A 21,441-nucleotide genomic window follows, 5' to 3' on the forward strand; every position below is an offset into this window, starting at 1 on the left:
ATTTTGTGTACCTCTTTTGGTTTTTCAAAAATCAAAAGCACCTACTCGTTGAATTAAAGGAATCAGACCATCAAGAAGCCAACGAATCACAGGTTGTTAAACTAAACATATCAATGATCCGTATTTGCAATTTTTACCATAAGCCGACTTGTTTATTTGTTGGTGAATCCATCAAGTGCAGCGAATCCTCTTATTTGTTGTTGTTTGGTAATTGAGATGTCTAGGCCATATGTAAAGTATATCCTGATTGATTCATGATTCATGATTCAACCCAAACCTGTCTGCAGAATCCTCATGCAATACTCATCACAGAAAATGATGAACCCAAACCCTCTAGATCTACCGATCTCACGACCTTCTTTTATTTAAGAAAGTAGGTCTCTAAATCGAGTTCAACAACCCTGTTTTGGCCGCTACCCCTTTTTGACATTGAGAATCCAAGCAATAGCGGAGACAAAACAAAGGAGAGAGGGAGATAAAACAAAAGGGAAGGAGAGGAGTGTGTGTGAGAGAGGAGCCGGAGGTGCAGGAGGCTAATGTAGCAGCAGGTTAAGGACTGAACCAGTTCGGTTTGCTGTTGAAAGGAAAAAGATGATATGAGTAAAATTGGGTTTTAAAAAGAATATATACATCACCTGTATACGAATTTAATGGAATATTAACGGATACAAACGGTAAAAGTAGAGCTAGTCAATTGCCAAAAATAATAAGGGTAGGGTCAGTCAATTTTTAAATAGTAGAAATACACTTAGTCAATTAGCAAAACCATAAGGGTAGTTTAAGAAATTTAACCTTAGATAAAATAGGATTTTAGTCTGGGCAGGTGTTTAAAACTTTAACAACTATTATAATGTTCAAAAGTGAAAAATGCCTGTTAACTTTTAATCATACTATCACATAGGTTATGTTTGATATGAAAGAAAAAAAGTAAGGAAAGGAAGGGAAAGGTAGAGAAACCTTTACATAGCGTCTATAAATTTCCTTTATCTTTTCCATATTTTCCCTATTTTTTCTTTCAAACCAAACACAGCCATAGTAAAATGTTATTGGCGGAAGGTTTTCTACATCAGATTTTCTTTTTTACCCTAAATTCACTCAGGTGGAAGATGGGCCATCTAAAAATTTTATTAACCATTATCAAATAGGTGATAAATCAAAATAGGGGAAGAGGTAACCCTCCTTACCCCAAAACCCAACAATAAAACACAACCTTACCCTCTCATCCCAACCCAATACAAGGCTCAAGAAACAGATTATCGCTTTAGCTTGAGCTTCTAAGCCTGGTCAAGACCAAAAAATTTCAAAATACCAAAAAAAAAAGGCAAACCTCATTCACACCGTAACTACGTGATCGCCTCCGGCCCGTCAAAGTCATCAACGACATTAGGTTTAAACTTTAAACTATAATTAAATATGTGAAGGACGATCCTTCCATGAAGGATTCAAATTGGAGTGCAGGTCGTTGAGTTGAAATCAACGGAAGAAGCCCAGCCGGCTCATATTCTACTCATATATAGTAATTAACATAACATAAACAATACACATATGGAAACTCATTCTCAAAGTAACTTAACAATGGCTTTGCAGGTTGTGCTTCTCCTTCTCCTGTGCCTAACAACTGCGACAACATCATCATCGTCAGTCATGTCAGAGCTGGCAAAGCCCGGCTGCCCAGATAAATGTGGGAACATCACCGTTCCCTACCCATTCGGCATGGGAGACGACCCGCGCTGTTACAGAGAAGAATTTGGCTTCCAACTAATCTGCAACCACACTTTCACCCCTCCTAAATTGTTTGCACCAGGTATTTCCATTCGTGAAGACAGAAAAGGGGAGGAAATCGATTATTGGTCTACTGATAAAGTAGTGGAAGTTGAAGAAGTATCATTGCAAGGCCAACTGCGCGTCTATTCATTTATGGGCTACAGTTGTTACAACAATTCCTCGATCGTTAGCCCTAACACGACCTCATTCCTCATGAATATGAGCGATACGCCCTACACTTATTCCGACACCCATAATATATTCACAGCCATCGGTTGCGACGCTCGAGCCTACATTGTTTCTGGCATTGCTAGTACCGTCTGGTATCGAGGCCGCCGGTTTCAACACGGATGCTTCAGCTTTTGTGAAGGAAAAAACAAGACTCTGGAAGGGACCAATCCAGGGATGGGTTATTGCCAGACCACCATCCCCAATACCAGGGGACTAAAGTATTTTTCTTGTACTCTGGAGGCCGTAAACAAGAATTTCTCTTCCTCCGATTTCAATCCATGCTTATTCTCTTTCATGGCTGACAAGGAGTGGTACAACTTTTCGGTAGCTGATCTTTTTGGCTTTGATTTCTATACCAAGAACAGAGGAAGGGTTCCAACAGTAATGGACTGGTCAATAGAAAATGAATCTTGCGAAAATGTTACAATGAGAAACGCAACTACTTACGCATGTGGCAACAACAGCGGATGTCATAAGTCTCCTAACGAGCTTGGATATCTATGCAAATGTTTGGATGGCTACCAAGGCAACCCTTATCTCCAACATGGATGCCAAGGTACTTGATCTTTAATATTTAATTTCACCTTCCTGAACTCTGACAGAAAAGCAGAGTCTCTCTAAAAATTTGATCTCCATTAATTAATTGTAGTCCAATTTTTCATAAATTGTTTGCAGATATAAATGAATGCTCGGATCCTACCTTGAATGACTGCTTACCATCAACGATTTGCACAAATACGGCTGGGAGTTACAATTGTTCTTGCCCATCTGGTACAGAGGGCGACGGAAGACGAAATGGGAGTGGTTGCATCCCTATTCCTCCTCCACCACCTTCACAGACAAAATTTCGAGTGATTCAAGTCTGCATAGGTAATAAAATTTTCATTCCCGATAACATGAAAGTGTTAGTTCAATACCGCATCCATTAGAAAACAGAATTTCCACAAAAACCCCAACGATAAAATGGTTTTGAAAACAAAATCATCCAGGGAGATTGATAAGTAGCAAGGGCAGAACCAACTCAGGCAGCCATGGAGATTTGGAAAACACGACAAAATCATGGTGTTGACTGTTGAAGGCCAATTGTGGTCGTTGAATCTAACGCCCTCCCCTTTTCTTTTACTTTTTTCTACAACAACAATCTGTGTTGTTGCTGCTAAGGATGGGGCCGAGGGGATTTTGCTGGTGTCCGAGGCAGAGAAAAATAAGCGTCAGAGGCCCTAAGTTTTATGTTAGGGGCGGAGATTCGAACGGTCAAGTTAGCCAAGTGAGAAAGAGGGTTTGGACTAGGTTTGAGACGAGGGTTGTGATCTTAATTCTTAATAGTTAAGGAAATTTCTCATGGAATTCTGAATGCAAAAGAGCAAGTGAGAGTAAGATCCTTTTACCTTGAGATGAGCACCCCCTTTGTAGCTGACCTTGCCATGGAGTGGTTGGAGGCAATTAGAGATGTGCAGCTACGATCCCATCTGGCTGATGCCACGTGGTGTGATCCGGGGCCTACCAAGTGCACCTACATCACTTGCCTCCCACTCTCGAGGTCGGGCAGTGCATTAAGCAGATACCTCAACCTTGGCCGAAGAGAGTACTACGTAGCTGCGTTGAGGCATCGGATGGCATGTTGAGCAAAGACCTCGGCTTCAGTCGAAGAGAGTATCATGCAATTGTGTGGAGGTGTCGGCCTTGGCTATTGAGGACTCTTCTTGGCGACTATGTGGCGACTACTTTCTTGTTTGCTTCTCGCCTAATTAGAGGATCACGATGGGCCGAGAGCGTAGGACCGTGGCCGGCACGGGTGTGAAGGGTCCACGTTCGCCAGCCATGCCCCATACTGGTGTCGTCGTCATTTGGAGCAAATCCATGTGCGGGACGGGTGTCAGTGTCAAACGATTGTGGCCATGTGCAAGACGGCGCGAAGGGTCATCTAGTTTGGGTTGCTCCTGACCTGGAGTCAATGGGCGGACCGACTTGTTCCTTCGGCATTGTTTTGTCTCCCCGAGGTTGACACCACATGTAACACGTTGGTTTAGGCTATCAGTTCGGAAATTCCATGGTCGTTGGATCAAAGCAATCTGAGTCGTGCGTTTTCCTTTAAATAGGGGCGTTGGTTGAGCGAGTCATCACTATTCGCTCGATCCTTGAGTTCTCGCTTCTGATCCTAGAGACCTCGGCCACCAACCAGAAGTGACTAACATATTGGTCTCTATGACAAAAGATTCGAAATTACCTTGTTTCTTGGTCTCCAGGCATTGAGGACAATTCCTCTTCCGGTGGCCGGTCTGCTTGCAAAGGTGACAAGCATCTGATGCTTTGTCCTTCTTTTGCCTTTTTGCCTTGCTAACTTTCTTCTGAGGTTTTTTCTTGGTCTTCCTCTTTTTCTTGTCCGATTTGCCACCTTCAACAATGGCTATGGGCTCATCCTTCTTTATCAGTTCTTCAGCCCTCTACAACATATTGCTGAGTTGCTGAAGGCTAACATTTAGTTTATTCATATTATAATTCATAATGAACTGATTGAAGCAAGGAGCAAAGAATTCAGGATGGCATCAACTTTGGTGACATGATCTATCCTAGATCCAAGAGCCTCCAATTCATTAATATATCTCATCATCTTAAGATAATGGTCATGAACCAGTTAGTTCTTAGACATTTGTGCGGTCATAAACTACTTTAGGACCTTTCGACAAGTAGAACGATTCTACTCTTCTTACATGGTCCTTAGACTATCCAAGATATCCTTGGACACTTCAATCTGATCGAACTGTCATTGTCTCTGGTTGTCTAAGGAGGCTATGATGTAGTACTGGGCAAGAGAGTTTTTCTCCTCCCATTCTTGATGTTCCCTCCTACGGGCCTTAGAAGCCCTATCACCCGGACGATCCAAAGCAGGGTTCTTAACAACTTTGTCCAATTTCTCGGATGTCAAAAGTAGCATAAGGTTACGGAACTAGTTAGCGTAATTTGGGCCCTGAAGCTTATTATCATCCTACAGTTTGGCGAATTGTTCGTTTGCCATTTCTGATAATAGGCAAAGCAAATATTAGTCCACAACCTGATTTGATTCATGTTATTTGCATAGAAATAGCTTTTAATCAATATTCCATTTCCATTTGTTTATCTCTAAGATTTCCCTCCTATCTCAGTGACGGAGATTGCGAACTATGTCTCTGGTAATGTGGGAAATCACATACAGTGCATGGAGCCAACTGTTTCAACTTTATAACCCCACCACCTTCTGTGAAGGATCATATCCACTCATCTTATGAGATTTCCCTTTGGCCTCGGTCAAACAAGGTTCATTGCCATTTTAGGTTAAACCGTTTTGTCTAGTAAGTTCTTACCCATCATATTCGTGAACGTCAATGTATCGTGAGAGAGTCTTCCATTTTAGGATAGGCACCTCCCACATCGGTCTATGACGCCCCTATCATCTAATGAAACAATCCAACAGATCCAACAGCAAATGGATAACCCAATTTTATGGTGCATCTCCTCATTATTAAATGACACATTTTCATGCTAATGATGGAAGGCCTTTAGAGAGTCATCATATGAATCTCCCTATCACATGCACTTATATTTCATAGGAGGGAACAAAATATTATGCCCTAGTTCTGATTTAGGTCAAATCAAAGTGGCTTCCACTGACTTTCTCAAAGTCAAATTTAAACGGACCCTAAACAGCTAGGGTTCCGCACGGTTCCTCTTGGGGAGAAAGTTGATGTGGGGCCCATCAATTAGGGAGATGATCCAATGATATCATGGACACCATGGCAATGATGTGCATTCAACACATCACACATCCATACATCACATGCATGAAACAAATTAATCCAATCAATTAAAATATCTGTAAAACCCTAAATTAATTAGGTTAAATTAGTATCAACCCAATAGAGCCCATAACATTATCTAGGTACATGGGTTGTACTGCAAAAAGCAATTTGACTCATATAGCTGAATTAGGGCTAATGCAGTTTTAACATATTAAAATTGTGTTTTATAGGGGGCGAATTAAAACTTGAAGTGGGCCATCAACCCTCTGGCCGAAATCGAATTTGGGTCAGAAACACCAACCCCATCGAACCAACAATTTGGTCCAACCACTTTGGACCAAATCTGGTACAAATCGGCCCAAGTTTTGGTGTCTAGTTCAAGATTTAATTCAAGAATAACGGTTTAAAAAATAAATTAAATTTAGATAATCAAAATTATCAAGAAAATGAAATCAGAGGGCTGCACTGTGATTTTCTTGGACATCCTGCAAACCTATAAAGAAAATTAATCATAGATTGCAGAATTGAAATCTTCAAAATTGCAGATCCTAGAACTTCCTTCTACGAAATCTTCTTCTCCTCTGCCGCGCACTCCAACAATCTCTAGATGAAAATAAATATTTCTATTATTACATCACATCGAATTCCTATACAATTTGTCTAAAAAATTAAAAAAATTATTTACAGACCAAATTGAATAGAAAAGAAATAGTAGGGCGCGCAAATCTTGGCACCTGAATGTTTCGGTCTCCATCACACGTGTAGCCCAAATATTCCAGAAACATTCACAGAACAATTCCATAAATATAACAGAGCAATAAAGATTTATTTTCTAGATCATTCGCCCATAATCTGGGAACCAATTCCCAGAAAAAACACTAATTGCGCAAATCCGATAGAATGCCTTCCGCCCTTTTGCGCAGATCTAAATCTGATCTAATTTGGTTCAAGATAAGCACCTGGCTTTGATACCACTGGAGGGATGGGAGATCCATCATATGGATGGCCGAACCTTGTGGGAAGGTTGGACGAAATTTTAAAAATTCCTTTTCTCCCATCCGGGAATCGCATTCCTAGTTTAGAAAGCTACATTTTTAAGGTTCGTTCTTGTAACCAAACCGGACTAAATTTGAAACCAAAATTAGAGAGAGGTATACCTGATACGAAATCCACGCAAAAATGCTCCTCCAAACGCAGGTGTTCATGCCCAAAGAGTGTACCAAATCCTCTCTTCAATGAAGATGACACAGCTTAGGATGAGGTAGGATCAACAGGTAGTTCTTCACCAAGAACTTCTGATTCTTCAGCAAGAATCGAGTGGGGTAGTGACCACAGCTTCAGAATTGTTTCTTCTAACAAGAAACAATATCAAGATCTAATCTTCATTAGTTCCATGAAAATGGAGATCGAATAGGGTAGGGCGGCAAGAGCAGGGAGAGAAAGAACTGAAGATAGAAGTAGTCAAACTGTGTTTTCTATGATATCTATTTTCAGGTCCACCTTGCTCTTTATATATAGCCTTAAAGAGATGATCTCCTAATCTGATTAGGAGTTTCTTGATCCAGATCTTTATTTGGATCTGAACTCTTTAAGTGATAAGGATAATCCCTTATCGTATCTACAGATCAAGATTAGCAACTCCTAATCAAATTAGAAGTTTCTTGATCCAAATCTCTATTTGGATATTGACTCTTTAAGTGAATAAGAGTTATCCTCTTATCCTTATCTGCTGGTCCATACCCAAATTTGCTCCTATTTAATTAATCAAATTAGCCCAATTCGAAACGGGCTATAGGCTCATTAAGCTTTTAGGCTCACTTCCTTTTAATGCTATCTAGTTTGGCTCTCTTTGTATGGCGTGGGACCCTATCATTGATCTACACATCAGCCACATGGGTTCAGCTTAGCCTCTGTTACAAGGCTTGGCCAAATTCACTACTGAATACAGTGACCCCCTAAGTCCATCACCATGGGCTCTTAATGGGCCCAATATTTACACTAAATGGTCCTTGGGTCCAGCCATCTTATGAAGGCCCAAGGACTATGTGTAGATGCAAGATTAGCCCATCAGGTATAACCCTTAATGGTCTTACACTTAACCTCTCGGCCCTTACTGATCAAACATTACCCGAAAAAAGAGGACCTCTCCTTTGGTTGCAAGGTACAGTGCTGCACTCTACTCATATGGATCCCAAGAATTAAAACATTTTTGCGAACAATTTGAAACCATAATATATAAGTATATCTCTATATAAATATATTTCGCAAAACCAAATTTCAAACACATTTGAAATCCACTACTGACAGTTTAGGTTTTCATCAGAGAGAGTGCATTACCCTGATCATTCACTTTGTCCGACAAAGGGGCTGATCCTGTCACTATGATCACCCACTTAGGTGAATTCTCGGACTGTCCCAACATACCCAGGTTTTGACCCCCACTAAGGGTCTCATTGATTGGCATATCAAAGATAGCCCAATCCGGTACCTAGTGCAGTACCATAATCGAGTCTAGGGGTGAGGTGTAACATTCCAGTTTTGCCTGTGTATTTCCAAGGTACAGGGCAATACTGGAATTTGGTCCGATTTAGGGTTTCAAGAAAACTCATACTGCATGCGCCTCAGGTTTCACCCTAGCAGCTGAGACAAGCCACCCCAACCAACTTGGCAGTACATCAGTGTCAGCCTTGGTAGGATAAATCTCCCTAGATCTATTCAATGACTGTGAAGATTGTAAACTAACACGAGTCCCATATGTGTCCAGTTTAAGGGTATTACCACAATAACATGAATCAAGTATGTACTTTATTCATTCACAATAATTGTCATAATGGACATCAAGTTGATTGGAGCTATACACTGTCTAACACTTAGAGCAATTACTTTGTTTTTTAGCTGATGGAGATTTTTTCTTTGTGTTTCTACAAACATCTTCCTACACTGTTGGCCTTTGTGACAAAGTAGAGGTTCTACTGTAGTAGCTCCGGTCCTCACAAGAGGAGAACAAATAGCTGAAGCGTCAGCTAGCCGAGGAGCGGGCCAATCGAGAGTCCTTTTTCGAGGTGGCTCTAGGGAGCACGATCGTTGAAAGAAGCTCAAGGCCCAGGTGACAACAAAGAGAGAGCAGTTGAGGGCTGAAAGGATTTCCTTGGACGAGGTGGGGCAAAAGCTTTAGGAGGCGGAGCAGAAGCTACAAGTGGCCTCAGTTCAAGCTGTGGAGGAGTATAAGGCCTCTGAGGCCTATAAGGACGAGATGGCCTGGTTCGGTGTTGCTTCATACTTAGAGGGCATCGAGGACTCCAAGGCTCAGGTGTTGGCGCTTCTCCTAGACTTTGACGTTGACCAGCTAGGGCAGCCTTCAAGCCAACAAGCGGCCAAGGTGACGGGGCCAGCCGAGGGCTAGGAAGGTGATGAGCAACCTACTCAGCAAGAGGCAGTCGATGATGAGTGCGTTGATGTCAAAGCTGAATGAAGGCGTTCACGTAGGGGTGAGGCTTCCACTGGACATCCTTTTGCATCTTTTTTGTCATTCCTTTTGTAAGGGAATCAACCTCCCCGATTAGAGGCCTCTTTTTGTAAAGAGTGGAATGATCAATGAATATACTTTGAGTTTTCATCAAATTTGTGCCTTTTCTTTCTTTTTATGCAAGGGGTCAATGCCTCCCCCAAAGAGGCATAATTTGCAAAAAAGAAAAAGAAATCATAACTCCTGGCTTAGCTACTTACGAAGGCATTCCTCCTCAAGGTTGTCAAGCCGAGGCCGACTCTCATAGTCGAGGTCTCAGTACCCACTTCCTTCGCAAGAAATAGGGGAGGTGGTTGCCTTAGCCTGCCTGGTGTATTCTTCCTTAAGGGTTTAGAGTCTGGACTCATGTGTGGTGGAGGCCCAACGAATGGTGTTTAGTCGAGGTCGTAGAGTGCCTTTGCCTTGGTGAGGTAGCATTGTTCATTTAGTGTGTTTGTGCATCATGTTTTGTGTTAAGTGGAGGGTCGATGTTAGTTCTTTGGCTTACACAAAGACTCGCTCCTTTGGAGGGTCTCTGTGGCTGAGGCTGTTGTCAAAGCCCGCTCATTAACTTTAGCCGAGGTCCTGCAAGCTTTCGCCTTAGCTAAAGAAGGTGACTAGGCATGTGACCCTCTAAGAGTCGTGTGCCTAGGGCCGACATCTAGTCTAAGCGTATAACCTTGGTTAAGGTTGTGTGCTATGGCCGAGGGGTCCTGGTGATTGGAAGAGACGAGAACGTTAACACTAAAGTGACTCAAGCCAAGGTGAGAGGAACTTGCATACTTTATTCACAAAGTTTCCACTAGTCATATTTACATTATTGACAATACATTCAGATGTCCTCAGCGTTCTAGGTGCGAAGTACTAGTCTTCCACTCGAGTGCAGAGTGTTGGCGAGCCGAGGCTTCTCATCTCCTTTGGTGGCCTGACTGAAGGCTTGGATGAAGGTGCCTTCGACCAAGGAGTTTGCTGACATTGGTGCTTTCATGGTGGGTTCGGCCTAGCTCATGTTGTCTTCTTAGGTTCGACCTTAACTTGCCGGTTCATCCCTGAGGTCGATCCCCTTCTAGCGGTAAGGCTCCTCAATTCTCGCCTTTTAGCGTTGTAGCATAGCACTATCTAGCCACTTGTTGGTCCCCTTGACTACTCCCACGCCATGCTCAGTAGGGAACTTCATGGCTAGGTGATAGGATGAGACGGCCGCCTCCCTATTATGGCATTATATGGGGAGCCTATCTTCATGACCAAGAGCTCAGTTATTCGGGTGACCTGCCGAGGCTCGGTCCTTATTGTGACTAGCAGGGTTATCTCCCCCTTGGGTTTGATGACTTCTCCAGAGAACCTGACTAGTGGCATGTCCATATGCTGCACCCGGTCTGGCATCAGGTGCATCTTATCATACATGTTGTAGAACAAGATATCAGCCAAGGACCTGCTATCTAAGAGGACTCTCCTCCCCACATAGTTGGCAATGGTGATAGATACTACCAACACGTCGTCGTGGGGCAGTGAGATCCCTTGCAGATCATTGTCGGTGAAGGAGATGGCGTCTTTCGGCCTCAATCTTTTAGGCTCTAGGCTTTGGATGTTAAGTTGTCGAGCATATGACTTTTGGGGCGAGGCCAATGCTCTGCCTTAGGTTGATCCCCAAGCGATGACATCAACAACTCCAGCCAAGGGGTGATAGGCCTGGGGCCCAGCCCACTGCTAGCATTGCGAGGACGAGGTGCTGGCGTCATCTTTGACATACTCTTTTAGGTGCCTGCGACGAAGGAGGGACTCGATCTCATCCTAGATTTCATAGCAGTCCTCGGTATTGTAGCCAATGCCACAGTGGTACTTGCAGTACTTCTTGGGGTTGCTTCTTTTGGGATTACTTTTAATCTTGGCTGGCCACTTCATGTACTCCTCATTCCCAACTTGCATTAGTATATGTGTTTGCTGGCCACTTCACTACCTTTGTTGGTGCGATCGTGGTCGTGGCCTCCCCTGTCTTTCCTTTTCTTGTCCGTGGCTCCTCGGTCAGACTTGGCCTCTAGTTTTAGAGGCGCTTACTGGCTTTGGCCTTCCTGGCGGCCGTGTACTTTTGTGCTTTTTTTAAGAACTCAGCCTTGTTCTTGGATGGAGTCTTAGAAATGGACCATTTGAGGGGTCCGGGCCGAAGGCTGTTGATGGCCGCATGCATGGAGACTGAGGGGTCTAGATCCCTTACTTCGAGCTCTTCCTGCTTGAACCGGTCAATGTATGCCCGAAGACTTGCTTCGCGCTTTTGCTTGATTAACATAAGAGATATGACGGTCTTTTGGCACCATTAGTTGCTGACAAAGTGGGAGAGGAAGAGAACGGCGAATTGGTCCAAGAAGTTGATGGACTGAGGGGGGAGCGTGGAGAACCATCTGTGCGCAACTCCCTTGAAGGTGGTTTGGAAGGTTCGGCACATCAGGGCATCAGAATACCCATAGAAGAGCATGAGTGCCCTGAAGCTCTCCAAGTGGTCGTCTAGATCAGTGCTCCCATCATAAGTCTCCAAAGTGGGAGCCTTGAAGTGAGGCGGGAGCTAGTTTAAGGTAATGAAGTCGGTGAAGGTGTCCATCCGAGTGGATGAGGGGTTTGACTGGTAGAGACATCACCTTGACCCTCCACCCACCGGATTTGATCTTGGATGGTGCCTATCTACACCTAGAGGTTATCGAGGCATCGGTCGATAGACGCCTGGACCTCGTTCATGTTCTTTCTCACGTAGAATGGGTTGGCCCTATTTTTGGAGTGCTTGGATGCCGGCACATCCCGAGCCTTACGAGCTCAATGATCGTTGAGGAGATTGCGAAGATATGACACTAGTGGTGGAGAGGCATAGCATTGGCCTCTAGCCCTTAGGAGAGGACTGTAGTGGCTAGAGTGCCCTTCATCGTTCCGATTGCTCTCTACATGGTGGTGGTGGCAGTTGTTGTCCTGGCAATTGTCGTGGAACCTTACTAGATTACCCCTTCGAATAGGGAGCCAAGAGGTCTTCGGCGGGGGCTTGCTGGCCCGTCGGCTACTGTTGTTAGACATTGAGGGGTCAACCTTTTCGAGGCCGATCAAGTACTGGACCAGTGGCACATGAGTGGAGCATCCACTGTACTGCCCTTGGCTCCCAACAGGGTGGCCTCTTCTTAGATGCCCCATCTCATCAAGTCTTTGGGCTAGGTTGTCTAGTTTGTCGAGGACCAACTTGAATTGGTCCATAGTGACCAAGTTTTGAGCATTGTGTGTGTGGTCTTGTTTATCGGCCATATCGGATGCTTAGTTAATTAAATTAAATTCTTTCTATAGAGGGAAGTCTTAAAAAACGTTTTCCACAAACGACACCAATTGTTGCTGCCAAGGGCAACAAGGGGATTTTATTGGTGCCCGAGACTGATGGGTCTGATTTGTGAGCAAGAGAAGAATAAACGTCAGAGGCCACGGGTGTTATCCTAGGGGTTAAGACTCCAACAATCAAGTTATCAAAGTGATAAAGAGAGGTTGAACCAGGCTTGAGACAAGGGATCGGAGCTTAGTCCTTAATAGCTAAGGAAAGTTCTCTTGAGATTCTGAATGCAAGAGGGCAAGTGAGAACAAAATCCTTTTGCCTTGAGATGAGCACCCCCTTTTATAGCTGACCTTGCCATGGAGTGGCTGGAGGTAGTTAGAGATGTGAGGCCAGGATCCCATCTGGTTGATGCCATGAGGCACACCTACATCATGAGTATTTCTTTAGTCTCTAGCTAGCACGCTAGCACACGTTGTATACTTGTATTCACTCTAGCTACTACCCATGACCAGGAACAACGTATATCCAATCAGAAGTTCAGACAATTCTTTTATTTGATTGATCATTGATGTACGAAAAACCGGACCAATCGCAATCAGCCTAACCTAGGCCGGTTGGAGGATTATGACCCTATGATCTGGGTGAAGTCGCCTACCCCCAAAATTTCATTTGGGAGTTGGAGGTCAATCATCTTCGAGATGAAGTAGTAGCAAACAATAAAAGAAATGTCCTGTACTTTTTTAACATCCCCATATTTTCATATAGTATTGTTAAAACCTACCCTCTAATTTCTATATCATTAAAACACCCTTACAATATGCAACTAACTTAGTTAATTGAACTTCTGCTAGGAACTATTTATGTTTTTGTCTAGGAATGATCACATGAATATTTAAAAAAGAAAAGCACTCCTACTTAGGGGTGAGTGAATGAAAAAGTTCTATCCGGAATTGAATGGAACCAACCTCGAACCACCCTTGAACCTAGGGGTGTACAATTGGTCGGTTCAATTAAAACCAAGGACCTAACCGACTATTTGGTTTGACCATTTTCTCCAATAGAATTGCAATGACCATAACTGAATCCAGTTTGTTTTGGCTCGTTTGGACCCTGATTCCACATTAATGTAAACATTCAACAATTAATGAATATTTAATAATTAACAAGTGTTATTAATTAAAAGTCAAAATGACCTCAAAGTCTAATAGTTGTAATTAATTAACTATTATTAATTAAAAGTTAGAATAGGTCCAAAGCTTAATGCCAATGGGGAATTTCCAAATTGGTTGTTACTAACAAACAATTAATAATTACTCCAGGTTTTAGTTAACTATTATTAATTAAACGTTAGAATGGGCCTAAAGCCCAATTGGGAATTGCCAAATTGGTCATTGGGAAAGATAATAATTAATAAGCATTAAACATTTAATGAAACATTAAATATTTAGTATACTTTATCAAATAAAAGCACTAGTTCGGTTTGGTTGAAAATCTCAGCAAAACCAAGCAAAACTTTTATGGCATTTATGAATACTTTTTCATGATTTGATTGTAATATGAGCATTTATGAATGACTCTAACTAGGGCCTTTATACATGGTTTGATTGCTTAGGTTGCTTCTTGATATTTCTTTTATACATCATACAACCACTCTAAATTTTTATGGCATGCATGCCATGCCATTATGCACATTTTTTGTTCAAAGATGTATGTGTGATCAGAGATTTTTAAACAAAGTTCATACATAGGCTCTGTTGCATTAAAATCTTCTATTTGTTAGCTTCCTCTTACTTATGTTATCCATAACTACTTAATTTCCATGGATCATGCAGGTATAGGTTTAGGTATGGTGCTACTTCTAGCTAGTTATTGGTTGTACCATGTTTTGAAGAAAAGACAAATAAAGAAACGCAAAGGAATTTTCTATAAAAGAAATGGTGGCATGCTATTAGAACGACAAATTTCATCAAAAGAAGGCAATGTTGAGAAAATAAAAGTTTTTACGGTAGATGAATTAGCAAAGGCAACTGATCAATATAATGAAAATCGAATTCTTGGTCAAGGGGGACAGGGTACAGTTTATAAAGGTATGCTATCAGATGGAAGAATTGTAGCTATCAAGAAATCCAAGATAGTAGACGAGAGTCAACTTGAGCAATTCATCAATGAGGTTGTCATACTTTCTCAAATCAATCATAAGAATGTGGTTAAATTGTTGGGTTGTTGTTTAGAGACAGAAGTTCCTCTACTGGTTTATGAATTCATCTCTGGTGGAACACTTTTCTACAATATCCATTATCAAAGTGAAGATTTCTTGTTAACATGGGACAATCGCTTAAGAATTGCCACAGAAGTTGCAGGAGCAATTGCTTACTTACACTTAGCAACTTCCATACCAATTTACCACAGAGACATAAAGTCTTCAAACATCCTCTTGGATGACAAAGGTAGGGCTAAGGTGTCTGATTTTGGGACTTCAAGATCAATTGCAATTGATAAAACCCACTTAACCACCATGGTACAAGGGACCTTTGGATATTTGGATCCTGAGTATTTTCAGTCAAGTCAACTCACAGAAAAGAGTGATGTTTATAGCTTTGGGGTTGTTCTTGTGGAGCTCCTAACCGGGGAGGAACCAATTTCTTTCACTAGACCATTAGAAGGGAGAAGCATAGTCACATATTTCATTTCTGCAATAATGGGGAATCGTCTTTTTGAAATTCTTGATGCTCAAGTCTTAAAAGATGGTAGAAAACATGAACTCCAAAAGGTTGCCAACATTGCAAAGATATGCTTGAGTTTAAATGGAAAGGAAAGGCCAACAATGAAAGAAGTTGCATTGGAGCTCGAGGGATTGAGGAGGTCTGAAGGATATTCTCATGTTGAATGAAACATTCAAGAGGTAGAATGCATCATAGATAAACCAATGGGCCTTTGGGATACATGTTCAACTTCAACAGGATGCAAAAGTATAGAAAATAGTTTCAAAACACAAGTTGATGAACAACCATTACTGCAGAATCCATCCCTCTAGTCATATTTACTAAGATATAGATATTAGAAACTTTAGTTGTTGCATTCTAACGAGTATTGCATTTGTGTTGTGTGTCCTCTCTCATGCTTATGTCCTTACTGTTTCACCATAAGTGTGTTTTATACATTTTAGTTATTAATTCACAAATCCTACTAAATAGCTAATGGATTTCTACTTGGTTGAAGGAAAATAAAAAAAGTTGACTATTAGCATAATTAAGTTGACAAATAAAGTTTAGGGGGCATGAAGGAATAAGATGAATTATGAGGGTTTTATGTGAAAAATAAAAAAGGAGAAAGTAGATCCCTCTCTGATCATTCTGCATCAATCCAAATACAGAGACTTTGGATCCAAACCATGGAAATGCGGGCTATTTGTAGTATTGCCACAAGACCACATGTAAACCTTGCTCTGCTCTGATCTATTTCAACCCCTGTTGATTCTCCATTCATTTTGTACTATGTAATACTAAAAAGGAAAAAGGATAAAAAACCCAAGCCGGCCACGCACGAAAAACGTTGTCAGATTTGCTAGTGTTTTAGGTATCTGTTTATCTTAACTTGAATTCTAGTTTAATCTTATTGAAAGTGATTCACTATGGATTCACCCCATATACTTGACTTATTTATACTATTCATCATCGAAACACAATCCAAATTTTGATTAAAATCTGATATATCAATAGAGATAAGATCCAACTTATATTCAAATACAGGCGAATCTATTGTGTAATCTACCCATATTCGATTCTACTAGATCTTTTTATAGCCCTATGTTTTGGTGCAGAGAGGGCAAAGTGATGTATCATTTTGTATATTGTCTAATGATAATTGACAAAACATAATTATCTTTTTAGGTCAATTAACTAAATTAATTTTGACCTAAAACGTCATGATTTTTCGGGGTGAGTAAATGGGTAGATTCTATTTGGAATTGAATGGAATCAACTTCAAATTGGTCTTGAATCGACTCTATACCCAATTTGTTACAGGGTAGGGTTTGGTTCTAAATTTTTGGAACTAGCCTCCACCTAGGCTGGTTCCAAGGTCTAGGGGTTTACTCTACCCAAACCATCCCGATCAATTGATCTTGGTGTAATTAAATTGCCTTGGAAATAAACTTGCCTTGAAATAAGCCACAAAATACTTTTAAGATAAAAAGATTTAAACCCAAGCAGTCATGTTTAGAAAGGCCATTGAATTACTTAAGTTATTTAATCATTTGTTTTCATTTTACTATTTGAATGTGTATAATATAAGTTTTAAACTACATATTATATTTATTGACAGTCAAGTTTTTAATGAACATGTTTTATTAACGGGGGTGGAGTAAAGAAAGAATAGGTTCCATGGGTAGATCTTAGAACCGTCTCCAAAACAACCAAGATCAAAGCTGGCATTGAAACCAACTTTTACATGATAGGTTCTAGTTCCAAAAATATGAAACCAACCCTGTACAAATTCTGTCATGAAACTGAACCGAAACAACCCATGCTCACCCTTTTCTTTGCACCAGCTTAGACCAAGTGTTCTTTTATTTAGAAATTTAGATCATTGGTCAAATCTATGTCTCAACCTGTGGATTGAATACTTTGATAAATAATCATGTGCACCTTACTTCTGGCCTTGCATTTTGAAATTTTGTAGATATGGAACCCTTCAATAGGAGTACAAGTTGGGTAGAGTACCAGGCTCCCATTTGTATCCAAATTGCAACCCTAATCGCTATGCGTGAACCTCCCTCCTTTAACAAAAACCTTTTCATTGATGACACTGACTTCACATTTGTATCCAAGTACCGAGAGTACTTTTATTTGAATGCCTTTACCCAGATTTTAATCTCTTTTATGATGAGCTAAGACTGCATTTTAGTCTCTGTTTGGAAAGAATACAAATATAAATTATGTACCCTGCAAATACATACAAAATAATATAAAATACAATGTTTTTAATCTACATATTTGTATTTATACTCCTTTCAAACTGAGACTTAGGCTGTGTTTGGTTGCAATGCAAATAAATTTACACTGCTGCAAAACTATGACAGTGCAAATGATTTGAGTGTAACTTTTAATGTATTTTTATTTCAAATTTTAGTTTATTTTGTTTGATTACAGTACAAATGAAGTAAATCAAGACATGAAGCAGAATAAAGTAAAACCCAAAATAAAAATGAGAATTTGCATATTTTTAATTTGCACTCTCATGTATTTATACTAGTGTAAATAAATTTGCACTGCAACAACCACAGCCTTAGGTTCAGTTTGAAAGGAGTATAAATACAAATATATGCAATGCAAATACATAGAAAATAATACAAAAATACAAGGTTATGCACTCTGCATATTTGTATTAATTTGTACCTCTTCCAAACTGTGCTTTATATTAAGGTTGGAAAGAATACAAAGACAAACATGTACAGTGCAAATACAGATATAGAAGTACAAAATATAAGGCTTTGCATTGTACATTTTTGTATTTACACTCTTTCCAACCGGAGCCTTAGTCTCAGTTTGGAAGGAGTATAAATACAAATATGTAGAGTGCAAATCCTTGTATTTTGTATTATTTTATATGTATTTATACTATACATATTTGTATTTATACTCTTACCAAAATGAGCATTAGACAATTTAAAAGAGAGTGCATATACAAAATGTACAGTGTAAATATATACAAGGTCTATAAATACCTAACACTATTCCCAAACTGAGTCTTAGGCTGTATTTGGTTGAAGTGCATTTTTATTTGCACTAGTAGAAATAAATGGGAGTACAAATAAAAAAAATGCAAATTCTCATTTAATTTTGTTTTGGGTTTTATTTTATTCTGTTTCATGTCTTAATTTACTTCGCTTATGCTACAATCAAACAACATAAGCTAAAATTTGAAACAAAAATAAGTCGGAATTTACACTCAAATCATCTGTACTGCCATAATTTTGTATCGGTGTAAATTTATTTGAATTGCAACCAAACACAGCCTAATTATATCTACATTTTTTAGACATTTTATTCCAAGGCCGCCAAACTTATTCAGATTATGTAAACATGTCGAGGCTGAACTTTTCAATGCATCTTCAATGAATGTGATGCTCTGGATGTAGTCAAATTACTATTGGACCCTTCTGTTACAACTCTTTGGCATATTAGATGTGCAGTTTGGCTGGGCCCAACCCAAGCCCGGACCGATCCAGTATATAATTGTACACGGGCTTGGATTTTTACCATTGGACTGGATCTGGGTCTAAAAGTTTGGGTTTTTAATTTTTTGGGCTTGATTCAAGTCTAACCCTTAGTCAATTCAAACCTGGCCCGACTTTTTTCCAATTCAAGCCTGACCCGATTACATATGTGTGTAAACAATTTTTTTGTGTTGATTTATATTAGACTATGAAGCCCAAGCCCAGCTTGAGCTGTCTTGGATTTAGCTTAGACTGGGCTTGAGTTGGAAAAGTTGGCTTTGAGCTAGGGTTGGACCAAATTGGAGCCTAAGGTCCTGATCTTATGATTGGGCCTAGAGCTGGCTTGAGTTGAAACTTTAAATTTTAAATATATATTTGACCGATGAAAAACAGAACAAGGAAAGAATCATGGCCGAGTGATCATTCTTGGCCTGGCCCAGACCCAAGCCTAGGTTTTTGTGTGCAAATCCGGTTTGGGCCCAGAAATTTTTTGGATTGGCTTGGACACAACACTTCAAGCCCAGTTTGGGCTCATCCCGGCTATGGGGAATAGTCAATGCCTTATTTTTTGCACTATAGGCCCAAATTCTAGCTAAGTCCAACCAAACTTAAACTTGTGCGATACTTTTCATGTATTATATGTTAATTAATTTAAAAAATTTTAAATAACTAAACTGTTTTTTTTTTTTTACCCCAAACTTTACTCTAGGTGGAGGGGCGATCACCTTAAATTTTATTAAGCATTTTCAAAAGGAAAATTTGTAATAACAAGGGAGGACTTAGGCCGCCTTGCCCCATAACCCAAGCATGCATAGCTCTCCCTCACCATCTCAGGTCCACCCAAATTCCCTCTCTTAAGATATGGGTCCACCTAATATTCATTCTCTGCACTAAATTCTTAATCTTGCACAAGATGTAAACAGAATTCCAAGGATAATCTAATTTACCCATTAGAATGCTAAAAATTATCCTGTTATCACTTTCAACCTTAATCTCTTTATAGCCTCTTTGCAAACAAAGGCTTAGACCATCATACAGAGCTAAAAATTCTGCTTGAATAAAGGTAGATTGACAATAGTAACAGTGAAAAGCAAATATGAGAGTTCCAAAAGAGTTTTTAAGTAAACCCCCACCTCCTCCTTCATCAGGATTGCCACGACAAGCCCCATCCACATTCATCTTGTGAGCAAAATTACTTGAAAATTTCCAGCTAACTAAACTGTTATTAGATTCATTGGATCCAAAGTCATTAGGCCTAGAAAGCCTGTGAACCTGGCCCGGGCCCATTTAGGGCTGCTCATGGGATTGCAATCTAGGCCCAAAGTGCAAAACTGGGCCCAGGGTTTGGATAAAGCCCTTATCAATGCGAAAATTGGCCCTGGCCCAGCTCAGCCCAGCCCATGATCATCCCTAGTGGTTTCGTGGTTGCTGGCTCATTCCATCGAAAACTTGGGATCGAATCTTGTGGAGATTATTATGGGGGTGGGCGATAGGCTGCTCTTGGGATTGCAATCTAGGCCCAAGGTGCAGAACAGGCTGGGCCCAGGGTTTGGATAAAGCCCTTATCACCAAAGCAAAATCTGGCCCTGGCCCAGCTTAGCCCAGCCCATGATCATCCCTATTGGTTTCGTGGTTGCTGGCTCATTCCAGTGAAAACTTGGGATCGAATCTTGTGGAGATTATTATGGAGGTGGGCGATAGGCGACCCTCGTTGTGTTGACCAATGGAACAAAAGGAAAAGGAAAAGAACCGTGTAAATAAATACTAGATCGCTGTGAAGTTTTGTTGTAGTAAATTTTTTTTTTTTTTTTTTTCAGCAAGGGATCATTGTGAAGTTGTGTGATCCAAATGAGAAGGGAGATATACCCAATTCGAGCTGTAGTGTCCACTAGGTGAGGATGTGGGAAGCGTTTGTGGTAGATCTATGCTCTTGAAAATGGCAAATTTTGCATTCTTGTTTGTACAAGATCTGTGAAAAAGCTTTCTTTTCCTTTAATACAAAGGATGAATTTCTATTTAAAATAACATATCTAATTTTAAATAAATTTGAAATAATAGTTTGGAAATATTCAATGTCGTTATCCATAAATCTTCCAAGTGTTTTGAGTTTTGACGTTAAACTAGTGTTTGTCAAGTTTGGGTGGAAATCAAAATTGCAATAGTATTCTTGGATTTTATAGCTTTTATTTCGGTAGAAATTCATAAATTAATTTGCATTTTTAAATTTTGCACCTTTTACTCGGGTAAGATGCATTGTTTGGGGCATGGACATAATTTAGTGATGATGAGGGAGGACTACTAAGCGGCTGTTTGGCATCGTTGTCGTTTCCTGGATCAATGGTGCCACATCAGCGCCATGTCGGAAAAACGGTACTCCAGGAAACGGGCTTTTGTTTGGAGACGTTTTCTCAAAGAAAACAGTGCTCCAAGCCATGCCTCAGAAATCAGGAAGCCATGGCTTGGAGCAACGTCAAATTTGATGTTTCCTGGAGCTGCAGCTCGTTGCTGCCAACAGGGCAGTGATGTGGCACTAATATGGCACTAGATAATTGGTACCAGTGCAGAAAACATTTCCTAGAGCATTGGTACCAAATAGAAAAAGTGGCTGTTGCTCCAGGAAATGTCCTACTTGGCAGCACTGGTTCCAAACAAA

General features: G+C 40.5%; 1 protein-coding gene across 1 annotated transcript; it reads left to right on the top strand.

The window, feature by feature from the left end:
- Positions 1–1,438: 1,438 nt before the first annotated feature.
- On the top strand, positions 1,439–15,762 carry LOC104612026 (wall-associated receptor kinase 5-like). The gene is made up of 3 exons (XM_019200187.2): positions 1,439–2,551; positions 2,671–2,865; positions 14,404–15,762. The coding sequence occupies exons 1-3, from the start codon at positions 1,546–1,548 to the stop codon at positions 15,459–15,461; spliced, it is 2,259 nt and encodes a 752-aa protein (XP_019055732.1). The 5' UTR covers positions 1,439–1,545; the 3' UTR covers positions 15,462–15,762.
- Positions 15,763–21,441: the final 5,679 nt, after the last annotated feature.

This window comes from Nelumbo nucifera, chromosome 2, assembly GCF_055504915.1.
Source record: "Nelumbo nucifera cultivar China Antique chromosome 2, China Antique-T2T, whole genome shotgun sequence".
Taxonomy (NCBI): domain Eukaryota; kingdom Viridiplantae; phylum Streptophyta; class Magnoliopsida; order Proteales; family Nelumbonaceae; genus Nelumbo; species Nelumbo nucifera.